This window comes from Asterias amurensis, chromosome 1 (genome assembly GCF_032118995.1).
Source record: "Asterias amurensis chromosome 1, ASM3211899v1".
Taxonomy (NCBI): Eukaryota; Metazoa; Echinodermata; class Asteroidea; order Forcipulatida; family Asteriidae; genus Asterias; species Asterias amurensis.
In genome coordinates, this window is record NC_092648.1 from 37,586,426 (window position 1) to 37,614,329 (window position 27,904).

The window sequence follows — 27,904 nt, forward strand, 5'->3', positions numbered from 1 at the left end:
TAGCAGCATCTTACACTCAAACCTCTTCATTAAGAAACACACACATCAATGTGGAAAACCAACTCATTTCACAATCTGTTTTATCTAGTTATGAACTATACGGTTAGTAGCATCTTACACTCAAACCTCTTCATCAAGAAACACACACATCAATGTAGAAAACCAACTCATTTCACAATCTGTTTTATCTAGTTATGAGCTAAGGTTAGCAGCATCTTACACTCCTGAACCGCTTTGCATTCCCTCTATTAATAAATGCAACCAAATCAAAGAGAATCCCTCTTATTGAGTCAACTTTATTATTATTTATTTCAACATCAATTAAGATACAGCTGTGACTTCAATATATTTGCTGATAGTAAAATCAGGTCAACCATACGGTTTTTGGTTCTGTGAATGTTTTCCCCCTCTAGATAAGTTACATGTAAACTCAACACACCATAAAAGGGCATTGGTATGAACTGGATGTGGCTTCTACATTCTGCAAATTAAATACATTTTTATTTCACTGCCTGGAGAATCATTAGTTCAGTGTGATCTTATGTAAAGCACACATACTACACACAGTGAAAGTTTTATATACTGTACTCATATCCCAGTTTGGCAATATTTTGGTATACTTTATTTGTGCTAAACATGCTAATGCATTTAACATTGAGAATAAACATGCATATATTAGAGTAACCTCTGAGAAAAGCCAACTTTTCTTGAGCCTCATATTTGTCATAGAGAACTCATTAAAATGTTGTAATCACTGATTGAACTTGAATTCCAAAACCTTTCTTTAACAAATTAATTTGAGAATGGAAGTATCACAAATTGTAACAAAATAATTTAGGAATGCTAATTGTCAGAAAATATTTTTTAAATCATAAACAAATGCCCTGATGTTATATATTTTGCTAAATATATTATGAAAAGAAATATTATAATAAAGCTTGTTTGTTTTGTTTAAATATGCACACTTTATTAGACACCAATTTTGTGCCCTGATGAAAGTCATTGAAATGACAGTAGATGCATTGAGTTTATTTAAGCAACAATCTGGTGTATGTGGTAAGCAAAATTACCATCAGGTGGTGACTCCATACACCAGCCTGACTCACAATCCCTTGGAACAGAAAAACTTGTTTAGCAGAACTAGATTCCACTTATACCATTAGAGGAAGGAAACATACCAACCAACAAGTCACTAGGCTCTACATGTAATGAACATTGTTTTGTGCCACTTCCCTGTCAAGTGCTAAGCATTATTTTCTGCTTATTAGTAATTGATGAAAGTAACAACAAATACCGGTTGTATGAAGTTAAAAGCAGAGGATGTTATAGTGATGATAGATCACACTTTTGAGGAAGTTGATTCAATTAGCTCCTTTGACTGTACTCTAAGACAGAATAAAGCATTCATAAGGGACACCCATCCTTCACCTTGACACTAAGCAAGACTTCCCAATGACTGTCAACTAGTAGTCATTATTGGTTCTCAAACCTCATCCATCTTATCACCCATCCTTCCATCCCTTGTCCTTCTACGCTCCCCTTGTCCTTCCACGCTCCCCTTTTCCTTCCACCCCTTCTTCCGTTAAGGTATCTCCCCCCTCCTGTAATGTTGACAGTAACCTTGACCCTTTAGCCGACCCCCCCAATATGAGTAAGACAATCTTCTAGGGAGATGAAATATCTCAGTAACGGGGTCAGACATTGCCAATAAACAAGTTCCACAACCTTGCCACAACTGTTTCTACAACTGTCACTGTTCATCCGAGCATAAATCACTACTCAATAGAAGAGAGAGGTCGTTTTTTTTCCTTCTGTAAAGTACACTCTGAGAAATGTGGCCTGATTACTCATATTGTTTGATGCCATTTACCCAAGGCCTGGGTAAGGTTTCGCAGTTCATTTAGGCTGCTCATAATTGTGTACCATAACTCAGATTCAAGTCAAGGTCATGAAATATCCGTTATGTAAATTGAGAATATGTGGTTATGAGTGTTACTGTTGTAACTTAATGTTGATCTGTCAGATTTCCTCCATGGTAACAAATAAAGAAATCACTAAGACATTTCCTAAGAGGCCAGAATTTAGAAGATCCGGTTCAATTACGTTGGCGACATACGGTGTGTTGCACACATAGAGCTTGGGGTATTCATTTGAATGGATTCTTAGTCATTAAGTGGAGATAAAAATACAAAATGGGAAACTTCAAATATTTGTGATACATGTGTACGCCATTACTGAATTATCTAGTAGCTGGTTTGTAAAATTAGTGAGTTTATTAGATCATCCAAAGATATCAACATTTTGGAAGTAGTACATGGAGTACTTCTGCTTTTTAAGACCTCAGTTTATGTCAATACTTCTTTACATTGATATATATTTCATGGAGTATGAACATGTATGTTTGTTTGAATTGAATAACTAGTAACGACCCCCTCCCAAACCATTAAAATCAGCAGGACTCCAGAAAGCACAGGGGAATGCTTATCACACATCAGTGCAGGGTTAAACGTTGATTCTATATCAATACTTAAGATCTGTTCTTGTGTATATTATTGTATTCTTAATAATTAGTGTAGAGTACATGCACATAATAAAATTGAATTCTGTTTTCGGACATTGTCTCATGTTCTAATAAAATATGTGCTTTATGATTCCATATGATTGGAAATTAGGTCAGATAACATTATCTTTCTAAACCTGACTCCTTTGTGTAACACACAGCTCTTGATCCACCTTCAAGTGCAAATAAATGTGTTGAGCACAGGTTCCATTAAATTGTTAGTGGCAGTTAACGTTGTGTTTTATGAAGTACTAAACTTAGCGTTAATCATAGAGGTTCGTATGACTGAAATAATGAATTGGTTCCTGTAGCATTTAGGAGTTGGAAATCTTCCTTTAGCAATGAGAGAATAATATGCATGTCATGCCTTCAATATACTCAAGGTCATCAAGTGTGAAAAAGAACAATCTTAATGGGTATTTCCACTTGTTTTCTACTCAACAAATAACCGGTAATCATTCACAAAATATTTAACCCTTTTTGATGCAAACATATTTTTTTTTACCTGGTATTTTCAATAACTGTGTCAATGAGTCAGTGACTGATCTTGAGTTTTAAGTGAAAAAAGGGAACATTTCCGGCAACTTTGATTTGCTTATCAAATCTTAAAATAGCCCCAGTTAGAAGGTGTCAGGAATGTTAAATATTCATCAATCATGTAATAAGACGTGGGAATGGATTCAGAGTGAAACGTTGTGTCATTTTTACTTAAGAGGAAAGTAATGGAGAATATTTTGTAAGTCTAGTGTCTTTGGGACCTGTTAAAAGTACGCAAGTTTGGTTTGACCAAGAAACTGATATATTGACCTAATTAACCCGGTATCATCACTACACCACAACCAATCTTGGTAGTGCCATTTTGGAAGTCTATTTCCCTGTGTAGTTCACAGCATTGTGGTAGTCAATGCCTCAGGCTGTGTGTAGTGGACAGATTAGGTGATGCTGATCCACACTCTTTGAGCTAATACAAGATTCTCTCAAATTGAAATGTGAATGAGATGCGCAAAGGAAATAATTCAGGCACCTACCTTATACTGATTGGTGTACTTTCTTTTATGATCTTTACTATTGCAAGAATGTATTTTTTTATGCTACCAAAAGCAAGTTTACTCAATGTTAATGTTAATGGGTTTTTTCCTACTTCCATTTATAGGTACATGAGTTGTGTGACAACTTCTGCCATCGATACATAAATTGTCTAAAAGGAAAGATGCCAATCGATCTAGTGATTGAAGATAGGGAAGGAGGGATGAATGGAGGAAAGCCAGGCTTGGGAGATAACCTCACAGATTCAAGAAGTGAAACGGTAAGTCGTAATAGCTGAAAGGGGGTTGGATTGGGGTTGGGGTTCCCTTTAGCATAATGAGGTTTGAGTATCATGACAGAGGGACTTTTCTTGCCGGTTGGATATTGTACAGAATTGTGTTTCTAAATTGTGGATACTTTCTGTATCAGAGTTCCATGTTGCATCCAACCATGGTATTTGTTTGATACTGGTGCTAATAGTGCATTTGACAATAATTGAATGTCAACAATTAAATCAACACAAGTTGAATGGTCTGATGCTATGAAACCCCCCACTAAATCCTGCTACATGCATGATGTTTGAAATCAACACGAGGCCCCAGGAATTACAATCTCATTGGTTATCATTTTCTCTGAAAGTGAGCAGTGCGGTACAGTTCAACCATAAATGTGAAGTAAATGAAAACAAAATAATCAAATTGAAAAATGGCAAGCCAACTATAAATTGTCCATTAGGATTTACTCAGCACATTTACAGGTTACATCAAACCACTCAGTGAAAACCCGGCTTTGTAGTGTGTCCAGTCGAAACCACTCAGTGAAAACCCGGCTTTGTAGTGTGTCCAGTCAAGCTTCAACTGATAATCAGAAGCTCATGTATTGAATGTATATAAAAACATGCTCTTTGAATATCGGTTGGAAGAGTGGGTTTTGTCTCACTGCACCCTCCAATCTTAAGAAGATTCTTCACAATCACTTTGTTATTCTTTCTTGGCAATGAGTCTTGATAAAACAACTTAATTCTGTCAATACTTGTCAGCACTCCAGAAATCTCAGAAGGACTGTCCAAAGTCATGATTTTCATTTTAAAGCCATTGGACACTTTCTGAACAGAACAAAAATTAAAAGTTCACAGATTTACAAATAACTTACAGGGTTTACAGTTATCAGTTCTCGATATCGAGAATAACGGATTTATTTTAAACACATGTCATGACACTGCGAAACGTGCGAAAACAAGGGTGGGTTTTCCCGCTATTTTCTCCTGACACCGATGACCGATTGAGCATAAATTTTCACAGTTTTTTTATTTTATATATAACATGTGATACACAAAGTGTTGGCCCATGGACAATACTTTTGACCAATGTTGTGCGATTGCTTTAAGACTGAAAGACAAAGAAACAGTGCATGACCATATCGTGTTTGTACTTTTAATACTGCGGATTATTTGTTATATTTTTTGAATTATTACTTGCAAATCTGCTGATGCTGCAATTTGTAAATGTAATGAATCATTACTAAACTAAACTGAACTGAATTTTGACACTTAGCAGAAATGGTTAGCGAGGCAAACATCATTTAATGTTCAGATATATATTATGACCGATTCTTGAGAACATTATTCTTATGATCTGTTTTGTACTCTTTGGTTTCTATGTAATCACCACAAGGTGCTTGAAAGTATTCTGTTACTAGATTGTAAACAAGATCTAGCTGTTGTAAACTGCGTACCACCCACATTGACCTGCAGTATATGAACATTAAGGCATTTGGTGTTGAATTTTTACCCTACAAGGTAACAGACATTTTCTCAAAAGTAGGCCTACAGAGACACAGACCAGTTAAGATATTAGCAAGTTTCTAGGAGTAAACACAAGAAACTGAAATTTTGTTTCAAGAAAACTGAGCATGAAAGTTTGATCGGTTTTCTGCTATTCAAAGTCATTACAGGAAATGGGAAGACAAAAAAATAATGGCAGTTAATGGCAGTGAGCCGTACTGTTTTGCCAGGAGCCATTTTTTTGCTGCGACCTTCTGTTACTGGGACATAAATGTCTTTGTGTGCCTGCAAGGAGGGTCCTAGCATAGAGAATGGACCACAGAGCAAGAGGCATGCCTTTCTTCTAAGCTTACACCTTTTTAAAAATATACTTTTTGGCTATTAACCAAAAAGACGTATTTGTGGATTTCAACCTAGTTGCTTTGAAGTTGGTTCTGGGAATTAAAAAATATATACAAAAAATTAGAAAAAGTATTTCAGACCCCACAATCAAGTTCACACATTCAAGTAAATGATCTCAATGTAAATTGAAGTTGTACACATTCTTCTGAGCCAATGATGCAACAAGGACTGCGTCTTGTTTCTCATTACTCTATTTCTCACAAGTAAATGTTTGTCACAAAAGCTCTCTTAACAGATAAGGGACAAAAAATTAATTGAAACCAGAGAAACTGAGCTGTTGATTTTTGTATGTGTTTTTTTTATCCACGTTGGAGAGGAAGTAAATCTGGAAATTGGCCAGCTTGCCTAAGATGGTGATATAGAATGAAATGATACATTAAGAATGATTATCCATCAAAATTACATCTGTCTGAATTGCTTCCTCCTCTATGGGCAAAAAAGTAGAATTAAAGTTACTTCAAAGAAAAAGTTCAGATCGGGGTTATCTGATAAGGAGTAGGTTAACTAAAGACAACAACTTATTTATTACAAGTAGAATTTGAAAGTCGAGTGAGTGAAGTAAATCAACATAGCAAAGTTAGGTAGGGTTACCAATTATACCATAGAGAATCCATGACGCTTTATGATCTTGATTCTGACAATGAATCCTGTTTATTTTATTCTATTTTATTCAACATCCTACAGCACAAGAGCCAATTACAGGACAGATAAAAATATTAAACATTAAAAACAGTAAAATGAACTAATGGAGTTGAGTGTTAACAAAATCAAACAAGCAGTAAATTACTTATCTGCGTTATGTTACTTTTATATATATCAGTTTTGAAAAACTTCTAGATTGTTTTTTTTTTTTTTTTTGCTTCTCATTCTTGTACCAATATTACAATGAAATGTAAATACATTGTACGCACGTAAGTCAACCAAGTAACCGATGGTGCATTTACAACGACATAATTATATGGTGCAAATTTAAAACAAGAATCTGCAACTAAGAGCCCTTTACTGTCCTGGTAACCACCCAAAAAAACTAAATATTGCACTACACAACCGGACCATGTCTGAAGCCTTGATAATTTTCAAAAACAAGTTAGTACTCCAACACATTAATGGTTTACATGATGAACTTTGGAACAAACAAACCCTGTGTGAATATAGCAGGTGATTTGAAAGAGTAGCGTGCAGAGCTTCGAATAGTTCTAGAGTTAATAATGAGGCTCTAGACTCAAGAAACTTACATTCCTTCTGTCTGATTCTGACATTAACCTGTCCTTTCCTTCCTTTTAATTGATATTAATGATACAACTATTCTTTAATTGGATTATCAAACTCTGTCCTGCTGATAATTAAATCTTTGGAATGTACTTTGTTTTAATAATAAATTGTTGTAAAAATATTGCGGTTTAGGAAATGGAAACTATGTGCTGTGACTGTTCCTGTATTCAATATTGATTATTACAGTTTAAAGAGAGGCAGTAAGATTTGAACCAAGCATACTCTCTCGTGACTGTACTCTTTTGATAATGTATGGAAAACTCAAGTATGCTGTAATTGGTAGTGGCCTTTTTTAAAACAAAAGGTGATAACTGAAAAAAGAAGAAGAGATTAACAAAAAGAGAAATACACCAACGAAAAATAAAAAATTAGTAGGCCTAATAAAATTGTTTTGAAATGTTCTTATCGAGATTGGTTGGTAACTGAATAAACACACATACAATTTAACTCATGATACAGAAATATACACACATACAATTTAACTCATGATACAGAAATATACACACATACAATTTAACTCATGATACAGAAATATACACACATACAATTTAACTCAAGATACAGAAATATACACACATACAATTTAACTCATGATACAGAAATAAACACACATACAATTTAACTCATGATACAGAAATATACACACATACAATTTAACTCATGATACAGAAATATACACACATACAATTTAACTCATGATACAGAAATATACACACATACAATTTAACTCATGATACAGAAATATACACACATACAATTTAACTCATGATACAGAAATATACACACATACAATTTAACTCATGATACAGAAATATACACACATACAATTTAACTCATGATACAGAAATATACACACATACAATTTAACTCATGATACAGAAATATACACACATACAATTTAACTCAAGATACAGAAATATACACACATACAATTTAACTCATGATACAGAAATATACACACATACAATTTAACTCACGATACAGAACACAAATATTTATTTCTCATCTCTTTGGGCAGGTATTGAACTCAATGGACCTTTATTTCAAATTTTGACATCCCGCTGAAATGTGTGCGTTATTACAAAAATCTCCACATTTTTTAAAAGATAATTTGCTACAAGAAATATTCAGTAAGAGGTAACTTGAATTACTAATTATATATGTTAGTAAATGCAATCGCTAGGAATTTGAGTTAAAACAGGAAATATTAGGCTGGCCATGGTACCATTTTACTGAAAATAAGAACAATTTGTTTCCTTTAACTATGGGCCATTCCATCAACATCAGTTTTATCAAATTGAGTAGGCAAGGCTTTAGTAAAATGAATCCTTATGAAATTCTCTTTTAAATTGGAAAATAATTCCCAATTAGTTTTGGTCATGGATGCATTGTAAGGAACGATACGATCAGAGTGTATGAGTAAAGAGAAAAGAGCGAGGCTTTAAAAGCGCTAGGGTTTACATTAATCTAATGTCTGCATCATCATGCCTGATTGCTTCACCGGCATCATCATCATTGCAAGCCTTTTCCCTTTCTCCGGTCTCTCTGCGCTCAGAGATTATTACCATTAGGGTTTTTTCCTTCTTCTTTTAGTCTGTTGTTGTCGGTGTCGGCAGCGAGGAGCGAGCAAGCGAGAGCTAGAGAGAGAAGGGGGGTTGTGTGCGTGCTGGCCGCTAGAACCCTCTTGCTAATGGCAATGGTTTGATTGATGGGGGCAGTGGTGAGAGAGTGTTTGCTCTGACCTCCTGAGCTGCCTTGCCTGACAGCCACTACTACAGGCTCCCTCGCTATGCATGCATTCATGCATACATCTCAAATATATACAAGAAGTATATCCACTTTGTGGATTCCTTGATGAATACAAACGCCCTGTATACCAAGCCAGATTTTAATCTATTTCAAGAATCATTGTTTGTGTTAGGGAAATGTATTGGATACTGGCGAGTGTACACGCTACAGTGGGGCTTAGTTCTAAAAGCAATAAACCCTCTTCACAATGCCTGGCCCATCAACTTATGCTTAAGGCACAGTGTTCACACTGCTGGTGCTTGGTGAAGAAATCTTAAGATCCCTCTGAGATTTCTTAAAGAGAAATGCTGGAGCACTTAACATATGAATGGAAGAGTGATAACAAAAATCCAATTTCAAAGCTCCTAGAATCAGATATTGTGGATATTCTTTTGCAAAAGATGAGTTTATATACTATGACCTGTGTAAAGGGTTGATGCAGAATTCAATCGTTCATGCTGTCTTGAAGTGATATATGTTGCTCTTTAATTTGTTTCTTGATATTTCAATGTCACTTAGAGTTGATTAGTATATGTGGGAGTTCTCATCAGTTTCGTGTGAAGTAATTAGGTTTAGATTGCATCATGGACACAATTATTGTTGGGTAGGTTGGAACCTTCGTTTGCCAATTCAATTTAATTCCCAGCTTAACACATTAGTTTATAATTACTACTGATTCATGATTTTGTGTTTGATGAGCAAATTATTCCAATCCTTTCGTTTCCTAAACATTGTGTGTCCAACCTGTCATCAATATTTATAGTTTGTGCACTCATATTCTCTCATATTCTCTTGTTTTGGTCATGGCAATGTTGCTCATGTTTTCTGGACATAAATTTATCTCTGAAGTGGTGTGAATTTTTGATTACATGTACCATTGAGGTTTTATATCATAATGCTTTACTATTTACTAGGCCTACTAATGACTAAACCCATTTAGTTGATTAGCCATTACAAATTTGAGAAACATTTCAAAACTACATTCCTGTCATTTTGCGTTTTGATTCTTTTGACAATTTACTCTTTTTGCTTTTAAAACAACATGACCAATTTCCCCACAAATTGATAATCTCAGATTTGAAAAATGTTTTTTAAGCATTAACCTGTCTACAATATTCAAGCGGCCCCGATGACCTCTCTGTAAAAACACCACACCACCAAAGATAAGAGTTTTAAAGGGAAAGTCTGGTGGTTACGGGTCACTGCCTAGGGAGATGCATACATGGCAACGGGGACAAACTGGCTACAAAAATATCTTTAATTGGCCACATGTTGCTATGGTAACTAACTTGGCTTAGTCCCAGACTAGCACAGTAAATAATAGGGATTAACTTGTAAGACATGGAACTGGTGTTTTGGGCCTAAAGGGAAATCAATTGCAAATTTAGATTTTCAGGTAATTTGCCTCAAATTTTCAACAAATGCATGGCTTCCCTCGTTTTTTTGCGTCAAGTACATGCAACACAGTACACTGACTCTAGGCTGTATCTAGGCATACACATAATAAATACATGTATTTTGACAGCAAGATGGTGTACAAACTAAAGGCAAACCAAGCCTATTTTTTATCCACATTTGAAAATGTTGGTCTTGATGCGACCTGTTTGACCCGTCATATTTATTATGTTTAACTATGTATTAAAATAAAAATGAAAAATGAAAGGGAGCAACATTATCGAAATAAGTTTCAAGTAAATTGCAAACAATCATTTCAGTATATCAAATGAACATCACCCACACATGTGACCATTAACCATTGGTATTTCATTTTTATTAGATAAAAGAACATGAAATTGTGATGTTTAAAAGTGAACAAAAGAACCATAATCTGAAGTATGCCTACCCATGGCCTACCTAGCTTGTAAAAAACTGTGTCACCATCAATGGTATCAGCACAAATCTGATAGAATCAATGTATGGAGTTACAAAGTAAACCAACAAACTGTCTGATACTGAGTTTTATCAATACTTCCAGTCTGATAGATGTCATTAATTCAGCAGTAACTGATAATGTTTAATTTGATCAAACAACACCAGATAAACTATTGATAATGAATTAGGTCTCAGAGATATTGATAAAGGTCTAGAGATTGAAAAGCAGCTTTGTTTACTTGAGAGAGCGATGTTCCAATGTTTAGTCATAAAGGTAGACTGATCAATAACATGTAGATGACATGTTTTATAAGTTTCAATCTGAAGCCTCGCTGATTATAAAGTTAATATTAATACCAATTTGTTGTTTGTTTTCTCTCAATAAATGTGACTGCTGTATTCGAAAGGATGTTTTAACCGCTTGATTGCGTTGTGTACAATAGGTATGTTGATTTGAAAGTAGTGACTTGTAATGACTCCATAAAGTCAATCATGTATAACTCTTGACAATAAGCCTTTCACTGTGTACAAAACTCTACTTCAAGTCACAATGATAAACTCATGACAATGTGACTTTTCTTTGGCTCTTAAAAGTTATATTAACACTCTATAAGGGGGCCATTTATAATTGTTGATTTTGATTTTGATTTTTATTTTTTCGATTAGTGGTTGGGTGGGTCAAGGTAAATAATTGAAAATCGAAATTCACTTTTCATAAAAAAAATTGATAAATAAGAATAAAAAAGTGAAGTTTGACTTGCCTGCGTACCAGCGTTCCTGCGCGCGATGACGAAGCGAGGCAGAATGTACGAAGTTTGACTTGCCTGCGTACCGGGGTCCCGCGCGCGATGACGAAGCGAGGAAGAATGTACGTACATGTACATGTACATGTACAAAATAATGTAAAATGTGCGTGACTAAAAAAAACATGTGTGTGGCCGGCCCCACAGTAAATACCATTGGGAGGGCGACCCAAGTGAGATTTGGGCCGTGTATTTTTTTTCCCCCTGGATAAACGTGGGTAGATCGCTTCTGGGTGAGCAGGACAAACGTAGGGTAATAAAATGTGTGCCCACGTTCATCATGGAAAAAAAATTGAAATTTTAAAACATTGACAATTATGAACGGCCCCTAAATGTAATAGTAAACCATTCATAATAACCCTGATGCCAGACCATGCATACCAGCTAACCTCAATGATATATACTTTCTGTACACTCTAAGAACAAAGGATGTCGGTTAGTAGTTCCATGGAGGAATTATTCCTCCATGGCAGTCCATACTAGTATCACATAATGTATCGGGGGTTTCTGCTGAGTGATCATGTCATTAAAAGAAAATGTGTTTACATACGATAGGCAAACAACACAACAGTGTCTGCATTTTGAAGAATTATAGAATTAGATCTATAATGTTCACAGCATATGCATCAGGATCTGAACACTTTTCAGGGCTTGATATTGACAATAACAACAAATGTCAACAAAACAAGTTACCAAAAAACACCAAACTGGGAAACCATGAAGCATGGTATTTATGGTCCTAATAATCTCACTCTTTAAGACTGCAAACTATTTATTTTGACATATATTCATAAATTTGTCAGTACTTTGTACACAGATTGTATAATGATATACTGTACAGCAGTTGAAGCATGCAGCTTGTGTATGTTTAACCATAGCCCAATTTCCTTTTTTCCCACAGTGAATAATCATAACAACATTTACCATTTTATAAATTCTAGCAAATATTTATGTTTGTGACTGGATTAAACCATAGCTAGCATTTTGTAAAGAGGACCTACATCTTGTTGAGAAGGTTTTCAATGTAGCTTGACCATTTTTTGTTATAGTGACAATTCGGAAATAATAAAGTAGCTTCTATACATCCATAAATCAGTCAGAAAATACAATCATATTATCTTCAATCTTCATGTTGAAAGTTACATTACCAAATTGATAAATAAAAAAACCTTAGGGTAAAGGGAAACTTGTACATTTTAAAATCTGTGAAGATTGGACAAAATTCTTTGTAGAGTAATAATTTTGTAGAAAGAAAACTCATCCCTATTGTTATTAACAAACATGTAAAAGAAAAGATACAGGAATATAAATGAAGTAGCTTTTCCTTTAAAGTTAATAAATAAAAAGGAACTGTATTTACACAAGCTTGTATCCTATCTGAGTCAATCCCTACTAGAAGCCTTAAGACTAGAGAGAGTGAGAGAGAAAATGGGGCCTCCTCCAACCAGCTAATGTAAACCAATCCATCAAAAAATAAACATGACCTTAGGAGGTCAAACTGTGGTATACACACATTACACACACAAGCTGTATAGGATTATAGCCAGCAAGCCAAGAAGCTGCTCATTGCATTGTGCAATACAGTGTTGTGTGTAAACAGGCATAGGGGTATATGCAGCTTGTTTGTTGGGTTACACTAGGACAGGACAAAGGATAAGAACACCAGGCATTGCAGAGGTTATAGCAAAACGTGACTCTGTTTGTTCAGTATTCTAGCCTGCCAAAATATTGATACATGTATTTTGTGGGTTTGGTAATATTTGTTGTGGTTGAGCTGCATAAGAATGAAAGAATGCCATTTCAGCATTTCACTTGGAAGTAAAACTATTCCTAGGAAAATTTCACTGAGGAAACAATGTGATTTAAATTAATAATAGATCATGCTTGTACGTTTTTAAACTGCTAGAAAATTCACACAATAATTTGGAATGATGATCAGTTTAACAGGTTTTTTAATTTTTTTAATTTTTTTTAATTATATATATATAAATGTGCCCAATTCAACAAGGAGAAGTGGATAATTAATCTTAAGGTGAATGCAGAGATCTTATTCTTTTTTTCGAAATAATTAAACGATTGGAGGATTTTGTGTTAGAAGTTTTTGAGCAGGCTCCTAAGCATCAACAAATTAATACCAAGCTTACCATGCTTACTGTAGCATTAATTGCAACTAGCTCAGATTAAACAATGTGAAATTGTGTAGGGTTGTTTCCTTATACACAAATTATAGAGTATTGTGATGATGATACATTCATGTATGGACTCAGTTTACAATAAAATATACAATAAAATACGATGATGAAAGCCTCTGGATGCCTCGCTATAACAGCAGAATCGATATGTCCAACTACCTCTTTGTATGGTTGATACATAAATGCTGTAAACAAGTATGATTGTCCTTGTTTCAGTCCGGTGACACGAAAATATAACCTTCACATCTCTTGGTTTGAAACAGGCGCGCTGGCACGTCATCCTGCGTTAACTGGTTATTGTGGATTGGAGAACACAAGACATGGGCCTAACTATTTCTGAAATCAAGTTGATATTTTCTGCATCATATTCAATCATGTTTCCTTTAAGATAAATTGGATTTCAACACAATTTATCAATGATCTGAGCAAATCAGATTAAATAAATGCCATTAATTTACTCCTTCTACCTTTGTTTGTTGAATTACAGTTAAATTCACTAAACATTAAGAAGATATTCAGATTAATTAAAGCTGAGTAAATGAATCCCCTAAACACCACATGCAGACCCTACATAGAGCTCAACCAAGGATTGATAGCACACCACTTAACCTGATGAAAATTTGCTCTTATCAAGAAAATTGGACTCTGAATAAAAAAGCCCAAGGAAATTTGAAAAACAAAGAAAAGAAGTAAGAGTGAGTGAGAACATGTAGTGAGTCAAATATTGAAGGATTTAGCGGAGATTGAGTTGGTTTAAGATGACCAGCCAGTCCAATCAGCTGTCAATCAAATACTAATTCTACTTTGATCAGATTAGACTACACATGACTGAACATTGAACCATACAGTTAGAAAGTAATTGCCTAATGACTGAGGAAATTGCTTATTGACTAAAAAAAACTCTTTTGTCCCTGAGTTCAACCCCTCTCTTATATCAAATATTGTTAAAACAAAGCAAACATGGAATGAAGAGATTCAACGATGAATAAAACAAGTTACTTTGATGGATTCTGACAAGCATGATTTATGTAGAAATAGTTGAGAAATTCAGTTGTGTTAATGTGTACAAGGCGCTGCATTGGCTATTAAATAATAGAATGGCTGTAACTCATAATGGATATGCATTGTGCAAAAAAACCATCAAATAATTCAATCAAAAATACTGTTGAATCCAGTAGGTATTGATCAACATAAAATGAAGCAGCATAAGAAAAGAAAAGAAAAAAAAAAACCAAAACACCAAATATTTTCAGAGTTGTACATTCTGTGAACATGTTTTCAGTTTTTAGTTGAATTATTCAAATAGTCCTACATAGGAATTAAAAATAAACAGATTTGAATTTATTATTGTCACCACTTTATTTTAAAATCATCCTGCCTTTATACAACCAACTATTCGAAAATTGTTTGATGAGAAGATTTTTCAAATCACTGTTGTCAAAACCTACTTTTAATTTGAATGTATGATTTAGTTAATCAAAGAGAAAAAGTAATTGTAGTCAACAGTGTTTGATTCCCATTGCTATCAGTCCTATACTTGATAAAATGTTGTAATTAGGGAATAACAGTGCGAGGACCCGGTCTTCACTGCGTGGTAATGACTGGGTTGGTGGCTGGCGCTGTTAACGGACCGAGCAAGATCCCATTAATACCTTTTTAACGAAATAAACGGCTATAAAATTCCCCAAATTTTGTGACTTTTCTCTCGGCAATACTCCCAGACATGTTCAAGGGCCATATTTGTGCTTTTGATGGTTCCCATCTCTTTCGTGCGTTAATGACTTTACTGATCTTTTAGACCAGTGACTCTTTTAAATAATGGTCTGTTCATCGCCTTCACTGGGGTCAAAGGAGGCAATTGATTGGATGATAGCTGTTCTTCGTGCGCTAATCTGCGCGCATGAGCTCAGCGTCCATGTAGCATGTCGCTGTAAACGATACCATATAAATGGCCAAATGAGTTTACGCGCGCACCTGTTACCTCAAAATTGGTACATTTTCAGTGTGTACGCGCAAGTGCGCGAAGTTGCAATGAAACTATAACATGGATATAAATATATAAGCATGCGATACAGTGCAACGCGCAAGGTTTACACGATGTATGCTGATTAAGGGGCCTCTTATTTGCTATTTTCCAAAGCCGGTCTTTATACCGACCGTTAACACACCCCCACGTGACCGGGTTTTGACCAATCAAAGACTTGAAACCGTCCAAGGTATTTATTAATTGTTATTACTGATTCTATTCTATTGAAACATGTCCTTGAATTCTGATGGAAACTCTTGTTTCCTTTCCCCCACCCCCAACATGTTCTTTATATTAGACCTCACTGTGGCATTGATTAGAGTAGGGCCTACTATCCCTTCCTACTCCACCCTCTCCTACCTTCTTGTTTTAACTTCCATTCATGTCTCAATATTATGCATGGATCTTGTACGGCCTATTGATGATGGACGTTTGAATAAAATTGTCAAACTATAGCAATAAACCAACTAAAATCACACTAGAATATGTGAAAGACATGTCATTACTTTCTTTCAAAGACTTCACATGTGATAAATAAACTATAAGAATTCAGATTCTTCAACTTCCTTTCTCTCACCATTGTTCCATGGTTTAAAAAACAGAAATGGTGCAGGATTACTGGTCCTCATTCACACCTCTTGTTTGGCACACTTCATGTTTCAAAGAAAGATTCAATTTGGCAGGGTTTGCCCTTCACGTTTTTAGTGACTTGCCAAGCAGGACCAGCTAGCTTGTCATTTTCAGTGGCTCGCCAAGCAGGACCAGCTAGCTTGTCATTTTAGTCCTCTTAGCTTTTTCAATAGTCGATATAATTCAAATGAAGTAGTGATGCTTTTCAACACTGAACTAGTCAGCGAGACCACTCAGAGTGAATTTTGACTGGTCCATGTTTTAAACCACTGTTAAGGGAGAATACTGTTAAGTATTTTAGGTTTTTTTTTTAATGTAGAAACTAATACACATCTACCAACAAATCTGTGAATTTAATATTCCTGGAAAAGTGTTGCCAATAACACCAAGGCACCAAGGCAGTATTGTGTGCCTCCCTGTTGTTGTCAAGTAATTTACAAAGACAGCTCCTTGACAGAAGAATGTGTCACTGATGCCCTAAAGCTGTACTCTTGGAATATCGAGAAGTGAAACTCGGTTATTTTATAATGAATATTGGATTTGGGCCAATTTACGGAGTGGAATATGTTTGAATTGAACCCTTAGGAAGACTTTTATTGGCAACATAATTAGGCCTAAACCCGATTATATGAAAATGTATGAAATTAACTGAACTATTTATAAAAAGCCTGATATGAACTTCATCTATGCTCTTGTTCAATGTACAGTTTGGTTCTTTTGAGATGAGTGGCTGTTTGTAAAAATGCAAAATACAATTATTGAAAATAGGCCTTTTCCTCCATCAATTAATTTCGGAATTTGATACAGATCAATAAAGCTTAAAATTGAAGAATAAAAGAAACAAATTTACTCATGAAAATTTGTATTTGTAAAAGGCCCTATATTTTGTGTGTGGACAATTTGACTGCATAATTTGAATATATAATTAGTTAGTTTTAAAAGGATGCAATTTATTTCCATCCTGTGAACGTGTCCTTAATTTTGGTGATCCTGTCTCAGTGAAACGGCAACAAAAATTGTTTTTACAGGTTTGTGTTTTTACAGGATTGTAAACATTCTTATTTAGATTGCAGCAATTGCAAGGTGATTTATGAGTCTAAAACTTAGCAGTGACATTGGCCGATTAAATGTCATCTATTTTGGATTATCTACTTATAATAATGCATTCGTATTGACCTAAAAATGACCTTTGTGAAATTTCATGTTTTTATTAAAAGAAAGTTTGAAACTATTGTATGTCCTAACTGCATTCCTTGATTTATAGACTGTGTATTTACAGATGTTTGATTATTGCTGTTTTCTTGTTTGTAGGGCTCGGTGGGTCCTCCTGCACAAGGAGCTCTTACTGCATTCATTGTTTTATAGACTGTGTATTTACAGATGGTTGATTATTGCTGTTTTCTTGTTTGTAGGGCTCGGTGGGTCCTCCTGCACAAGGAGCTCTTACTCCATCTAGTGGTCTGCAACAACCTAGCAGTAACTACAGCCAACATTCAGGAAGCTTACCTCTAGGCAATCATGGCCAACAACAAGATGATACTCACTCTAATGCAGGATCAGATACACCACTCACAAGCATGGTCGCTCAAATGCACTCTGGAGATAACAATAGTGAAACAGGTCAGAAAATACTCTATTATTATTTCAGTTTCAAAGCTGGGATACAATTGTGCATAATTTTACCCCAAAAGAATGACTCATCTCTTCATTGAAAGCAATTGTTGATTGTAGAAAGTGATAATTCTGAATAGATCTTGCTGTGGAATACATTATTCTTGAAAACTAGACTGGACAGTTCATAACCTCAACTCATATATGTAAGTTATTGTCATTCTCTCTTAAGGCTGATTAGAAAATGGCTGAAAATGTAATAAGAAATTCTGTCAAACTGAATGCCATGTTGAGTTTTCATGTATTATAGAATATACCGGTAGTTGGTTAGTGTTTGTAATAACAAAAGCAACTTTAGGTTTGCTTAGTGTCACATGTATGACCAATGTATATATGCAGTATTCATTAGCAGCCATGGTAGTTGGACTTGAAGAGTGTTCTGCAAACAGATACTTTCAAGATGCTCTGGTTTTAATCACTATTTCCACTCATTCCCTAATGGATTCCCCCCCCCCAACCTCCTGACGGAATCACTAGCATGGCCTGAGTTGGCAGTTTGTAATAAACAGGATCTAGTTTTTTTTGTGGGAGGTGTTTGGTCTACTCTCTTTCCTAATGACAAGAGGCAGGTTAATTTGTAGTTCATGGTAATTAAGGTTATCAAATAACACCATTCAACATCTGTTACAAGTTCTTCCACCGCATTGAGTGAGAAACTTCAGCAACTAAAACAGGAATTCAATTGTAGAAATATAAAAGGAAACTACTTTTGAGTGGCTAGGTGGTATGTTGTAATACATTAGTGTTAGTTTACTGCACTTATTTATCCTGATCTCATAATTTGATCATTAAAAGATGAAGTAACAATGTGGTCATCCTTAGTCCAATCTATATATGGTAAATGAGAGTTTAAAGCCTTTAATTTTTACATGCGGCAAACTCCGTTTTTTCACTTTAGACCAGAATTTGTCCTGATTTTTCTTTTGTGTTCAACCATACTGATGCAACAGTGTTGCCTTATATCCTTCACTGTGTAATGGTTGACAACATTTTGTAGATTGGGTGAGGTTAATGTTGGTTCTGAAAAGAACCGGTTGTTAACAACTGAACATTTTGATCAGTATGCTCTGATCGTCTTCCTCCCAACATGCAAAGTTTCAAATCCTACTTATTTTGTAGATTCTGGAATGAAACACATTACAGCTTCCCGTGAACCTTGAATGACATTTCTTTGAAGACACTTCATTACACAGCTTTTCTAAAAGCTCTGTCATGATAAAACCCATACCAGTACCAATCCTACAGAGTATTATATGAACACCAAAACCAAATCACTGAAAATACAACTTTCTAACCACTGAATTTGATTAAACTTTCACAGTCTGGTTGTGCAGTGTGTTTATTGAAACTAGAGGATAGGAGTAAATATAAAAGCAAACCAAATATATGTGGGAATTGAGTGAATATTTTAAAGCTTATTAAATATACTCTTCCAAAGGCCATGATGTGCTAGACCTGTAAAGTATTATTATAGTTATTTTAACCTCCCCGTTGATTGTCACTTTTGATTTATATTTCTGCTTTATATCTTTGTATGATCAGATGGTGGTCTTGATAACAGTCTTGGTTCAGGTGAAGGAACGGGTGAAGATGATGATGATGATAGAGCATCTAAACGCCAGAAGAAACGAGGCATCTTCCCTAAATCAGCAACAAACATCATGAGGGCGTGGTTATTTCAGCATCTTACTGTAAGTTATGACCCAACCCGCCTTATTGTCATGACCAAGGCCAAAATTCATGGAGCACAAACAAAATATGCTTACCAGATGAGGTAACCATCTAAAATACCCTTGTTCATGTACAAATTGTAACTGGTATCCTGCTAAATTGCGCTAAGCAGAAAAATGTCAAGCAGTATTCTGCTTTTAAAAGCAGCTCTATGAATTTGGACCTGGCAGTTAATGCACTTTTGTTTGCATGCAGCGCTCTAAATTTGTATGTCTCAGAATGATCTTTGTTTTATCACAGCCATAATTTAGCTAGTTGGAGTTTAAGACCCTATTATATAATGAAGTTGTAGTAGGAAGTTTGGCATTCAGCTTAAGAATACAGGCCTGGTAGACATAGACACTCTAGCTAATGGGATGGGGAGGTTGAAACAAAGTACATGACAGATAAAAGAGTAGTGGCTGATTCATCATAGCACTGTATTCAAAGGAATGTAATCCTGTCATATAGCACTAGCTTCTAAGCAACTTCTGTCACACACAAGTGAAGCATACCATTGCATTGATTGATCATTTATAAAGTTGCTTCCACGTTGTTGGATTGACTGCATGCATTACTCATGACTCTGCACTTTCCTTCTTATTTTGTGTCTTCTCTCTGATCTCACAGCACCCTTACCCCTCTGAAGAACAGAAGAAGCAACTAGCGCAAGACACAGGCTTGACGATCCTACAAGTTAACAATTGGTAAGTACTTGTCACCTCAACACTAAGGCAAGGATGATGGGATCTGACACATGACAGGGATTAGGATTAGACAAGCACTTTGACGACTTATTCATATGTTTAGTGCTTGGTGGTTATTCATAATGTATTTCAGTAATCAGATTTGAGGCATCAAGGGTCCATGGGCTTTGAACTTGACAGTCTTTCAAAAGTTATAAACTCTTTCCCGTCGGCATGGGGGGCTGGGGGGGGGGGCCTGGTTGTGGGCTGAGACAGTTTGCCGGATTGGATAATTGGTTTGATGGTGAGTATCTGTAATTGAGAATCTATGACAATTACTGATGAAGGTTGTACATAAGGCAGTGGAATTCATGAATGTTGACAATGATAAAAAGAGTCAAACTCAAGGTCAGCCTTTAAACATCGTCATCTACATCAGCAAACAGCAATAAAGTCAATCCTCAAGCTGAACTTTTACTTGCAAAAAAAAACCCCTCTCTAAGTTAATTTAGAAAAGTCGTTTCATTAATAATAAAGAAGAACTTCATTTAAAAACAAAGAACAAGTTTGTATCTACCTTTACAGCTAGTACATTTTTGAACAATATATGTTTTGTTTTGTTAATGAGTTAGTACAAGAACAAATGCCATGTCATCCTTCTAATGAGTGTAGATTTTATCAGTTTCATGATTCACTCTGTCTGACTTGAAGACGATTTTGTACTTAACTTAACATTATCTGAACCCACACTGACAGAGCTGAGATTAGTATGCTCTGGTTTCTTTTGGTCATTTTGGGGTCAAGTACGAAGCAATCAAGTTCACTACATTCTAAATAAAAAGTTTGGTTCTACAAGAAGCATTTTTAAAGAGTATTTTACTGTCCATGAACAAAATGAAATTAAGAATGGAAAATAATGTTTGAATACTCTTCAGAGTTTGCATGGAACAGTTTGCCTGTAAATTGCCAATTGTGAACTTTTTGAAGAATAAACATTCTAAATTCTCAATCAAAATGGTATTTATATGAGGATAATATTTATTCAGGTAGATGATTGGAAATTATTATTAAGACTATTTTGACGACTTTTAGTTTGGAAGTGTAAGTTTAGGAACTTGGTGTCAGTACAAATTTCTCTGAGAATAATTTTAATAATTTTCATGGTATTCCAGATGTTAAAACATCTTGAAATTCCAGATGTTAAAACATCTTGAAATTCCAGATGTTAAAACATCTTGAATTCCATGAGGGTGTTTAACTTTTTCATTTTTCAATTCAAAATACGAACATATAAACATGGGCAAAATGTCTGACAAACATAAAGCATTATACAACATTTTCTGAATCCTCCCAGCATGTAATGGAATTCTCACAGGTTAGTTGTAAGATATGTTTAGAGAAAACTAGAGGGTAACAACAAATTTGTAGCAAACAAACTTTGCAAAACTTGTTGGTAATTGTTTGGTAATCAGATAAACTTCATTGCTCAACAGCCTAAGGTTATGATTGATCCTTGAAGGTATTATGAGCAGTCCACATCAGGTATTACGCCGTACAAACACACAGAAACAGTCATCTTCTTATGTTCTATTTGTAGCAGACTCTAGACCCACAAACTGGATTTCCTTCTCAAAGTTAGGCCAAATAAAACCGCCAACACGCTAGATTATTTATTAGGATATTCCCTTCACCGCTGGCACATAAATAAAAATGGAGCACATGGCTTAATCATCATTCCATGTGTCAACAAACCTATCAGTAACAAACGTGCAAAGAGTTTGGATAAAACATTGATTCGCTGGAAATGAAATCTGTCAGAGGGTTGTAGTTTGCGAGGTGTTGGTGTGAGAGATTCTAATGTAGGGTGTTATACTCAGTCAGATGTCAGCTGCTACATTGATGGGTACATTGCTCAATGGGTCTTTAAAGACGGAATGGAAAGAGGGCAAATGTTGATCAAGTTTCTATTGTTTTGATGTGAGATGTGAACATCATATTCCAGCCAAATTGTTTTGTAACAAATTATGAAGTTTGCAGTCAGAAGCCAATCACCCTTTGGATCACACCAAAGTTTAAGACACAACCTTTCCAGTCAGAAGCCAATCACCCTTTGGATCACACCAAAGTTTAAGACACAACCTTTCCAGTCAGAAGCCAATCACCCTTTGGATCACACCAAAGTTTAAGACACAACCTTGAAAGTGGCATCAGAGGGATCACCTTGAGGGATCACCTTGAGGGATCACCTAGAGGGATCATCTTGAGGGATCACCTTGAGGGATCACCTTGAGGGATCACCTAGAGGGATCACCTTGAGGGATCACCTTGAGGGATCATCTTGAGGGATCATCTTGAGGGATCACCTTGAGGGATCACCTTGAGGGATCACCTTGAGGGATCACCTTGAGGGATCACCTTGAGGGATCACCTTGAGGGATCACCTTGAGGGATCACCTTGAGGGATCACCTTGAGGGATCACCTTGAGGGATCACCTTGACGGATCACCTTGAGGGATCACCTTGAGGGATCACCTTGAGGGATCACCTTGAGGGATCACCTTGAGGGATCACCTTGAGGGATCACCTTGAAGGATCATCTTAGGGATCATCTTGAGGGATCACCTTGAGGGATCACCTTGAGGGATCACCTTGAGGGATCACCTTGAGGGATCATCTTGAGGGATCACCTTGAGGGATCACCTTGAGGGATCATCTTGAGGGATCATCTTGAGGGATCATCTTGAGGGATCACCTTGAGGGATCACCTTGAGGGATCATCTTGAGGGATCACCTTGAGGGATCACCTTGAGGGATCATCTTGAGGGATCATCTTGAGGGATGCAACAACAGTGTTAACTGTTTAAGAGATGTGCCACTGATAAAACAATCGGACCACAAACAGATAAGTACAGACAAATAGAAACTGATGGTGGATTTGTCTTTATATTTTGTAGGTTCATCAATGCACGGCGTAGGATAGTCCAGCCGATGATTGACCAATCAAACCGTGCAGGTAAGTGTGGGTAGACAATCTCAATCATAACACCCTCTAAGCATGCTGTGATTGTCATCTACTAACTATCACTAACAACTCAAACTCAAACTTGTTTTATGCAAACCTTAGCTTACCTTAGCTTAAAAGCTGCGTTTGTTGAGAAGACCTTTCTACTTGATCAGTTTGAATATTGGTTGCCAGTGGAGAACAAGAATGAGATATTCATCTAAAAGGGACCTACACCCTACTCTAGTCCAAACTGTCAATAAAGTGCTCACTATGACAATTTAATTCTCAAAGTCATAAATTTTGCATTGACCATTTTATCTAAAAAATTCACAAACAAAGATGCAAAGTCACTGAATGGTGTTTGTAGTCCGTAAGCCCTCAATCCCTCATTGATTCTATTTTGCAAAAGAAATGTTTCCCTCTTTGGGGACAAGAAATCCTTCCTACATATACCCATATATTATAGATGTAGGCCCAACTTCCTAAAGCTATTTGGTTGGAAATGCTGTTCAGTTAACATTAGTAGAGAACCACTCACAAACAATTCTTTTCATGGTGTTTTGTCTGTTCCTACTAAGCAGTGTTATTCTGTGCTGACCATTGTTTGCAGTAATCAGCTTTATGAAGTGAGTGGTTTTGAAACATACCTGTCACATCATGATACAACATTTCGTATCACACAATGGCGATGACAACTTCAAAAGTGAATAGAATATTTCTGTTTCTTGCTGGCTGCATATTTAATCTGCATGCTGTTCCGGTTGCAGTTGCATAACGAATCTTGAATTAAAAATTTGAATAAATAATTTGATGTTTTCAGAATTCTGAAATCCTTCTGGTATAGAAATTTACAGGTACATAGATTCCAATGTTGATATATCAAGACTGAGTTGGGTCAGTTGTGGATCTATTGGAGGCAGGCCATGTAGTAATGGTACAGGTTTACCAGAATCTAGTATTGTTTGCTGGTAGAGTACCGTCCTTAAGACAGGGAAATTGCTATTTATAGATTTAATTCACTTGTTTGCCATCTTCAGTCTAACTCCCTGAATATTAAGCTTCTTATACCCACTCTGTCGTGGTGGTTATTGGTTCGTTATTTCAACTAGTAAAGAGTCAGTGAATACAGTTAATACATGATCATCCAATGAACACTTCTTACATTTGTATAGTATAGTAAAATGGCTATGCAGAGAACAAGACTTGTCTAGCCCCTCATTTTCAAATAGGAACTACATTATTTGAGCAAAAGTAAAGCTACATCCCTCTCTGTATTCTTGATGTTAGGAACAAAAGTTGCTTGTTTACTATCAGACTTAGGTTAATTTTCATCAATGTATGCAGATTGTTATCTTCATCAAGGTTTCTATATCGCAGCCTCACTTTCAAATCATGTGAGAATGGAAAATAGGGCTCAGAAAAACATGAACTAAATTTACTGCAGCCAAACCGAATGAAATTCCTTGAGGCAGGATCCACATGAGGAAGAAGTAATTAACCTGTTTTTAACATCATTTGGATGAACCATGTGATCATTTTGAAAGTAGGAATTAATAAGAAACCAACAATACTGTTTTCATCTTGGTAAAGATCTTGACATTGTTTATGAATTATAATACTTAATTGTTAAAACAAGTCATTTATGATTTGTTTCAAATGATGTCTGCTTAGAATATTTTATAAGTAATTTTCATCACTCCTCAGTAAAAAACGCCATACTATGTGATCTCAAACTTGCCTCCCAAGATCAATTTAAACCTTTATTTTAATTTACACCATAACATCAAGACTCCAATACTTCAGGTTTTCTGAAAGTGATGGATTGATTTTGTGGAGCTGTTTGAATTTCTTTACAATGTTTGTTATAAATAAATCATGTTTAACAGTCAAGCGTAATGGACCTAAGCGCTGGTGATTCTTATCGGCAGAGTGTGGGTTCTAGTCGTGGTCTTAACACTTTTGTCCTTAAAGCAAGACACTGTCATTGCATTGGTCTGTGGATGGGATGTAAAGTATTAAGTTTGGCTGTTGTCTTTGTATCCTTCATAAAGGTATCTTGAACTTCCAATTCTGAGAGTTAGGAACTATATGAACAGTAGGCCTTGTCTTCAGTCTTACCTCAGATCCTTTAGGCATCTTAGAAGGAAACCTGATCAGTACCCTTAAAACCCTCAATCATTTTGTATTTTTTCCCAAATAAATTGGCACCATAGGACACCTTACCCTCACCATGCCTCAGCTTGTCATGGTTGGGTCTACCTAATCTATGTGTTGGATTATAAGACTTCTGAATCATGGAATGGGTTTTGAGTTGTTAGGGTTATATCTGTTGTTGTTGATATTGTTGTAGTTGTTGTTTTCGTCGTCGTCGTCGTCGTTGTTGTTGTTGTTGTTGTTGTTGTTGTTGTTGTTGCTATACAGATTATATTTGTAGTGATGTTACCTAATTGTCATCTTGTTGTTGTTGTTATACAGATGACTTTTGTAGTGATGTTACCTAAGTATCATCTTGTTGAGCCATGTAATGAAGTGGGTTTTTGTGGGTTTTGGTTGGTTTTCTTTTTTTCTAATCTACAGTTCCTGGAATGTCGGGCGGGTCAGCCTATAGCCCCGATAGCCAACCCATGGGGGGTTTTGTGATGGATACACAACAGATGCATCTCCGCCCACCACCTCCTGGTGATTACTCCGATCATCATCTGTATTGAGACAAAAGGTTAATTAAGATGTAATTATACTCTTCTTTTTATTCTCTTTCTATGTGGCATTTCTAGGCATTGAGTTGTTGATTGTTTTTGGAGCGCTGTGTTTAATCTTATGAATGCAATAGCTGGGTTTTATATGCTGTTTGGTTTTATCATCATTCCATCATATCAATCTTCTTCTGAGTATCTGCAAAGGCTTTAGATCAATTTACTTCTTGAATTCAATGCTTAATTGTTCTGAATGACACTTCATTAGTATTGCCTTAATTGTCCTCTTTGTAGTGACTGGGATCCCATGGGATTAAGACATCATTATTCATTGACATGATGCTCAAATACTGAACTCATTAATGGATATGACTGATAGCTGGCGGTACCATTAAGGGCAAAACAATATTTTCTAATATGGATTTTGATTGATGTAATTTTTAGTCATGTTTGCTATGTTTTTATATGTGGATCTATTGTTGACGTATACTAATGGTATTGAATCTTCAGTATTAATAAAAAACAAAAGTGTTGCTTATTTTCATGGGAAATTTCAACATGTTTTACTGAGGATGCATTCTGGTCAAACAAAGCGCTCATTAGTGGAAATGGGTATTGTTGATAAAAGCAATCCACTGCTCGGGTAATCAAGACAATAAAGACCAATTAGTGTATTAAGCCAAGTTAGTGCTTGTGCTTTCATGAAATTCAGGCAAGCTAATTGAAAATAAAAAGCTGCAAGTTATTTTGTTTATGTTAAATGTATCAGCTATTCAGTATATTGATTGAATAATTTTTGGATTAAGCTGGACATATTCAAGTGGTTGCTTTACATCTTCTTTAGAGTACAAAGTGGTTTCCATTTTGTTGCTTCTAATTTTCCCCAGATATTTGTTCTCAACTTGGTTTGAGATAGATTCATTTGCAAAGGAATTGAAGTTAAACCCGGTATGAGTTGAAGGCATGTCTTGGTTCCCAAACAGTGGCTGGAACAGCAACAGCTTTTGATTCTTGTAGATCAGCAATCAGTGGTTCTTTAGTTTAGTTGTTTCTTTTAGGTGGTTCTTTAGTTTAGTCATTTGTGTTGTGTTGTTGTTGTTGTTGTTGTTGATTGATGTAGCATCGTTGTTGTTTTATTTTATTTTATAGTAGTGTTTTGTTTTGCTCTGATATGTTTGGTGAACAATCACAGTAATGTCATTTTTTGTGTAGTGCAATGTTTCACCTATTGGAGTAGTTATACTGCACTGTGCTCTCAATGGATTGGTATCAAACCTGTATTCTACAAGTCTTCTAGTTATATTATATGAGCTTTGTGGATTGATTTCAAACGTCGGTTGTATAAATCTTGATGTGCTGAGCTGAAGATCACAGTAAATTAAAGGAACACGTTGCCTTGGATCGGTCGAGTTGGTCTTTGAAAAGCGTTTGTAACCAGTGGTTATAAAATACATATGGTTAGAAAGATGATTTTAAAGTAGAATTTAATGATCCACACAAATTTGCCTTGAAATTGCGTGGTTTTCCTTTTACTTTGCGAAGTAACACGGTCGGCCATTTATGGGAGTAAATTTGACTCCGATAAATGGCCGACCGTGTTAGTCGACGAGGGTAAAGGAAAACCACGCAATTTCGAGTGATACTTGTGTGGATCATTATATTCTACTTTTAAAATATCTTTCTAATCATATGCATTTTATAACAAACGGTTACAAACGCTTTTCAAAGACCAACTGAACCGATCCAAGGCAATGTGTTCCTTTAAGACAAGAGTTGTTTTTTCATA

The 27,904-nt window shown here is 35.7% G+C and overlaps 1 protein-coding gene across 2 annotated transcripts in view; it reads left to right on the forward strand.

Annotated features, from left to right (window-relative positions):
- The window catches only part of LOC139939084 (homeobox protein Meis1-like), a 65,590-nt gene that overhangs the window by 18,018 nt on the left and 19,668 nt on the right, over window positions 1-27,904 (forward strand). Inside the window, exons 6-11 of one of the 2 annotated variants that reach the window (XM_071934830.1) lie at window positions 3,714-3,866; window positions 17,767-17,974; window positions 19,568-19,716; window positions 20,366-20,442; window positions 23,376-23,434; window positions 26,003-26,141. In XM_071934830.1, coding sequence (XP_071790931.1) covers window positions 3,714-3,866; window positions 17,767-17,974; window positions 19,568-19,716; window positions 20,366-20,442; window positions 23,376-23,434; window positions 26,003-26,133 — 777 coding nt within the window. In that variant the 3' untranslated portion in view covers window positions 26,134-26,141. The remainder of the gene's footprint in view (window positions 1-3,713; window positions 3,867-17,766; window positions 17,975-19,567; window positions 19,717-20,365; window positions 20,443-23,375; window positions 23,435-26,002; window positions 26,142-27,904) is intronic. The other variant, XM_071934822.1, reaches the window with a different exon arrangement.